Source organism: Octopus bimaculoides, chromosome 4 (genome assembly GCF_001194135.2).
Source record: "Octopus bimaculoides isolate UCB-OBI-ISO-001 chromosome 4, ASM119413v2, whole genome shotgun sequence".
In the NCBI taxonomy this organism is placed as follows: Eukaryota; Metazoa; Mollusca; class Cephalopoda; order Octopoda; family Octopodidae; genus Octopus; species Octopus bimaculoides.
Window position 1 is genome coordinate 44,451,225 of NC_068984.1, and position 6,672 is coordinate 44,457,896.

Consider the following 6,672-nt stretch of genomic DNA (forward strand, 5'->3'; position numbering starts at 1 on the left):
TTGTTTAAGAGCCTTTTAGATCTGATGTAGTGATTTTCTTTTGCTTTTTCTGACAAATTGACCTTTCCTCATCATATAAAACTTATATCTGATGTCTTCGTGGACAACATTTCTGACTGTTCCTTCTGACACATGGAGATTTTTTGCAATTGACCTCATGGACTTTCTGGGATTGTAATCAATGGTCTGTTGAACTTGCTGGATAAATTCAGGTGTTCTGATGATTTCAGAGCATTTAGAATGCTTTTTTATGCTTTGATACTGGTGATACATTTCCATCTTCAGTCTCTAGCTCCTTACAAACTTTGTAGATGAAAGATCTGGCAACTTTTAAAAACTGAGATATTTCTAAATCGCTATGCTGAGCCTTTATAACCACAATAGCAGCATGCATCTTCATTTCTTGAGTAAGCTGAGGGTCTGTCATTATTATTTTCTAAAACAAAGATTGTACAGAGTTAGCAAAAAATGCAGCAATGACCCAAAAAGGTATGTCCTCAAATACCTTATGCACTCTGTATACATACACACACATTTATATGTATGTATGAATCCCATCACATCATGTGATGATTGTAAATGCACACCATCGTCATATAAGCAACATTGTTCATTTCCAGTTTTCCACGAGAAACATGTCTAGCCATGGCAAAATATGACCATCCTTGAAAACATGAGGATTGGCAACAAGAAGGGAATCCATTCACAAAAAATCTGCTGCAATAAATTCTGCCCAACCCATGCAAGTATGGAAAAGTGGACATTAAATGATGATGATGATGATTTGTGTGTGTATGTGTGCATGTGTGTGTAATTGCTTTCATGCGATTTTTGTTTGTTAAATTTCACAGAAAATTGCTCAACCTGAGGGTTGAACATAGAACCAAGTTGATGCAAAGAGGATATCTACACCACAGCTTGTGTCCAGTGGAGGAGAGGGCAGATAGAAAGCAGCAATAAAAGAAGATTTTATGGTCTGATAAAGCTCAAACTAAATAATGTAGCAACTAAGTGAAATATTGGTTTCACATTTTCGCACAAGGCCAGCAATTTTAGGTGAAGGGTCAGTCGATTACACTAATCTCAGTGTTCAACTAGTACTTATTTTATTGACCCTGAAAGGATGAAAGGCAAAGTTGACCTCAGGGTAATTTGAACTCAAAATGTAAAGATGGACAAAATGCTGCTAAGCATTTCACCTGGCATGCTAATGATTCTGCCAGGAGTGAAATATTGCAGAGAAACTTAGTATATTAAAAGTATCTCAGTTATTTCAGCTCTAACCAAGAAGACGTATGGTCAAGGAGAGTAGATTGTGACCATCCTATCTTTTATTCAGATACATTGTATCTACAACTGCATAATCTAATGTGTACTTTTTAAAAAGACTATAGGATGTAATCTGAGGGACATTTTGCTGCTGTTTATAGCAGATCAGGCAATGACACCCAATTAGGCTTGTTATTTGGATATAAATACAGAAATGGTAAGGACAACAGTGGTAGTTGATTATGTCTTCCTTTCATCCTTTTATAGCTATTTTTCTGTGTTAATACAATTGAGAGATTTCTGAAAATTCAATCATAATCTAAAAGTGAAACTACATTATTATCCAGACATTTAAAGGCAAACAGGATTATGTAACTTTGCCAGAGAGTAAAATAACTGTTGCAGAAAGATTTGAAATTGTGACCAAATAGTACAGTTACAGGATTCCTAAAACAAAGGGCACTTACCTTACCAACACCCAATGGAACACAGACCATTTGTATTTGATAGGGGGTTCCACTTAGATTTGTAAGAGAGAACCGTTCTGACACAGTAATAACCCTTATGTTGTGATGTACTGATGAATTCACAGTGAAGAAATAAGCCTGAAATGAAAGAATTAAAATATCATGGTATAAATATCAGAAGTATTAAACAAGAGCTTGGACTATCTTTAGTGTATCACATATGTTATCATGTAAATGAAAAGCTAGTAAAATTAAAATGTAAAAAGTTTCTGTTGTTGACTATTCCTGGTTAATTCTGTTTGGATGAGGCTAGAAACACTGAGAAGCTACAACTCCTAAATATACCGTTCTGAACATGAAGATATATGTCCACGTTGCTTAGACCCAATGTAATTTACGTAGCCAGCATTCTTGCTTGTGACCATGCCATTTCTAAAATAGGTATCCTTTCCAAAAATATGATTTAACTTTCAAAAATCATGCAACAGGCTGAATGTAGGAGCTAAATCTCTACAATACAATTTATGTAAAACACAATAAAACATCAAAAGAATTTTGGATGAAAATATACTATATCCTCCCCAAATATTCTCTTATCTTAATGATTTACATTTTGTACATCGATACGTAAATGCACAAAAGGAACCACACATAATTACAAAGATGTGTAATACACATAAATACAAAACAAAACACCGGAACACTCTCCCTCACAGACAGTCAAATGTTTTTATGCAATGTTTTATAATCTGAATACAGAGAATTCTGATCTTCCAAATGGCTATACATGGTTTCAAATCCTTTGATCTGTTCATATTCAATCCCACCACCATTGCTACCCTTTATCACTGTATCTCCCCTATACCATTATCCCTCCGTCACTCCACGTCATCTCCATCATGCTGCCTGCATAATGAACCTGTCTGTATCTTGCATCCCCTATCATTACCACTAACCATTAATCTCTCTAACTCATAAGACTCTTCAATAACATCTATCACTGTCAGTCTACATCAACAATTTCTGTTGCTATTCATCATTTGCTCACTTTTAACCATAATTTTAACCCCAAGACAACTTTTTTCCCAATTCCACCACACTGCTCTTACAGCTTCTGCTACAACATGTAGCTATCACTGTCTGTCTACCATTACTCCCTCCCCGCCATCCCCTCAGTCTTATCCCTATTTTTCCACTTCATGCTCATATTGTTTCTTCTTTCACTTTCTTGGACATCACTCTCTCTTCTATTCACCCTCTTTGGTCATGTTTGGCTTGAAAGAGCTGAGACAATATAGAGGAGAGAGAGAATTTCTTAGTCTTGCAGAGGTCATGGAAACCAATCTAGTGCTGGTGCCATGATAAAATGCATCAGGTATTCACTGTAAAGTAGATGGTTGTTCGGAAGGGTATTCAGCCATAGAAAACATGTCAAAAATAGAACATACAAATGAGTCAGAAGCTTTTGACTCGTCTAAGAGAGCAGTCACTTCAAATAAGAACTGATTCAGATATTGAAAACTAATCCAACCCATGCTAGCAGATGTAAAGTAATGATGATAATACATATATATGTACACATACACTGTGATCGTGGACACTGGCTATATATGTGTGTAGTGTAGGTGTGAATTTGTGCATGCAGAAATACAAGCTATAAGTTTCAAGAAGCAACATAGAAAAATACTTATCCTCACTTAAACGTCAACGTTCTGTTAGAACAAACTATATTGCGGTAGACACCATGAACCATGTTTAAGTGTGGGTAAATAGTACCTCTTGGAATTAATACTGCCTCCATTGCTAATATATATATATATATATATATATGAAATACATTCATATTTCAGAGTAGAATAGCTTACTTAAATTGCGTTCTCTTCAAACATGCATATATCTCTTATCTTTTATTTTTTTCAGTAATTAATGAAAAAATACATGTACATTTATATGTATGAATGATAAGTATATGTGTTATTACTAATCATCTATGAAATGATTTAGCTTGTTTAATATCAACACCATCCATATTCTTTTCTACTCTAAGCACAAAAGTTTTGAGGGGGTGGGGCAGTCAATTAGATTGACCCCAGTATGTTTAATATCAACACCATCAATATTAAAATGTTCATATTTAAATTTAAACCACCTAGTTTCATAAAAAAATCCTTTTGTTGTGTCCCAAATAAAAACTTAATAAGAATGTCAGTTATTTTACAAAATCCCCTCAAATTCTCAATAATTTAAAAAATTTATTGTAATATATTAGAAAATGTATCTCAATACAAATACAATCAAGATTGTTAAATATCTCTCTTCTTTAATCATTTAATATTATTGAATGCATTCATTTACACAACCAGTAATGACAAGAATGCTCCATTAGTCCTATACCATTTATAGAGTAATGTTCTAGAGCTAAAGGTCATTTAGAACATGAAAGAGTAATGCAATAATCAATAAGTGATAGAAACAAAGACAACTTAAGGTTACCACTTTGTTGCCAGCTTTCATATCAGAGAAAATCGCAGTGTGTACAAAGCCATCTGTATACAATGTTTCACCAATATCTGTTCGGTACCTCCTAGCTGCAACCTCTTCGTCAGAGAGTGGTATTTTCCCAGATGTAAACAATTCACTGTAAGACTGAAGACCAAGCTGGAAATATTCCTGAAAGAAACATGGAAAATAAAGTAAGAAAAAAAAAAAAAAAATTATCATTTTTAAAAGCAAATATGTAAAAAAATTTTGTTCACTGTATTTTATACGACATAATCTGTGAGAATGAAAGTGAGAGAGAGTGCAAGGTAAGAGGGGTAGAAAGAGTATATGCATGTTTGAATGTGTGAGAGGGGAAAATAGCGACAACAATGATATAATGATAGAAAAGAAATAATGAAGAACTGAAAAGAAGTAAAATGAAAGAGTGGAATGAAAAAGGAGAGAGAGAGAGAGAGAGATCTTTAGGTGTTGTTGTTTAGTCCCCAGTCAGTCCTAGCTGAGCAGACCCCTGTGTGTTTTAGGATGCTCAAAAATTTCTTGAAAAGGCTGGTGATTATCTTCTAACTTTCAGCCATTCAAACCATGGGAGGAGATAGGTGTTCTATCTTCCATTGGATAGAACACCTATCTATAGAGAGTAACAGTCCCACAGATCCAGTGCTGGTTTCTGGCAGTTGTGCTAAAAGTATGTAAACATTCACAAGAATTTTAAACAGAGAAGAGACAGAGAGAAGGGGAGGGAGGTCTTCAACCTACAAGAAATAGCAATCAAATTTTCCTCAAAACAGACCCAAGTGACTTATAAAGTACACACTGGATAACCGTACCCAGTGTACACTCTGCCTGTTAAAAATACATAGATAGTCATTTCAGGAATTTTTTTAATCATAGGCCTGAACTACTATACCAGCACTGACCTGAAGGAAAACAACAAGCAGATGACAACTAATTCAGCATCTAATATAACAAACAAATTATGGATCAAAATTGCGAGAACAACATCTACCCTTAAATGACCATATTTTGAATCAATCTGATCTTATTATTACCAAAGAAGTAAGTCTACTAGAAGCTGAACAAATATATTTTGCTTGTTTCACTCTCCACCTGTTGCAGTCATTCATCATTTCCTTTACAAAGTTCTGCATCCTGGAAGCAGCTTTCACTCCATCTACCCAAGTCTCCTTTAGTTTTCCTCTTCCATAGGGTTACAGTAGATAGGGAGGTGGCTTTATACTGGAATATGATAAGTTAGTGTGTGAAAGAAGGGTTTAACACAGAACAGGTCGACCTTTGGCAGACTCTCCTCCTCCCATTCGTTCTCCACATTCAGCAGCTTTTATAATGGCTTCTCCAAGCCTCTTTCTTTGCAGAATCATTAAATGCAAGGGCACTATCATCCATGCAGACACATTTCTCTCCTATGACATCACAGTTTTCTCTCACACACTGTCATGCAATCCCAAATACTTCAGTTCTTTGGTCCTCACATTGCTGAACATTGGCAAACTTCTTCATTTCTGCTACTGCTTTGGCTATATATACCCTTCTGGTTATCTGATACAGTCCCATGCTACCTCAACTCTTCTAGGCCTGTCCTTTGTTCCATTGGCTCTCTCTCTCTCTCTCTCTCTCTCAAGTAAGTTTTAACTTTATATTTCTGACGCAACTCTATCTATCTTTGTATCTTTCTCCCGCTCTCGATCTCGATCTTCCTTCTGTTGTTCTTCGCCTCTCCCCTTCACTCCAATAACTCTCTCTCTTCCTCCATGTCTCTCGTTGCTCACCTATATTCTACTTCCTCCCCGTTTTTTCTCCCTCTACCACTCTTTCTCCTTACCTCTCGCTGGTCACATGTGTCCGGCTACTTCTTCCTTTCCTATCTTGGCCACTGCCAAGATCGCACGAACTTTCTTCTTCTCTCTTCCTTCTAGTTCGTCACATCACAGCGTTCAGTATACATATATATTTTTTTCACGTCTGGCCTTATAGCCCTTCTTGTTTATTTTCACTGTTTCATTTTCCTGTCTTGTTTTCTGTTCGCCACTACATTCCTCCGCGCTACAAATTTAATTTGTTTCCGCGAGAAGAGCCATTCTAACTATGCGTCCTGCCCTAACTCTTCGAAACGCTTAGTTTTAGAATGGTGGCAGCTGATGAAAGAAATGTTCTCTATGTGGCCTGTGTGTTTTCTGTGCTCTGTTTATGTTCTATTTCTCATTTTGTCCACGTATTTTTGTAACGTCCTGTACCCAGATATGCATCTATATATACATGTAGATGTAGGTATGTACATACATGTATGTACATACCTACATCTACATGTATATATAGATGCATATCTGGGTACAGGACGTTACAAAAATACGTGGACAAAATGAGAAATAGAACATAAACAGAGCACAGAAAACACACAGGCCACATAGAGAACATT

General features: G+C 35.9%; 1 protein-coding gene across 2 annotated transcripts in view; it reads right to left on the reverse strand.

Moving 5' to 3' along the window:
- LOC106884505 (intermembrane lipid transfer protein VPS13B) overlaps window positions 1-6,672 on the reverse strand; it is a 120,027-nt gene that overhangs the window by 27,622 nt on the left and 85,733 nt on the right. For both annotated transcript variants that reach the window (XM_014935924.2, XM_052967034.1), the window contains exons 42-43: window positions 4,230-4,406; window positions 1,737-1,874 (exon numbers count right to left, since the gene is read on the reverse strand). In XM_014935924.2, coding sequence (XP_014791410.2) covers window positions 1,737-1,874; window positions 4,230-4,406 — 315 coding nt within the window. The remainder of the gene's footprint in view (window positions 1-1,736; window positions 1,875-4,229; window positions 4,407-6,672) is intronic.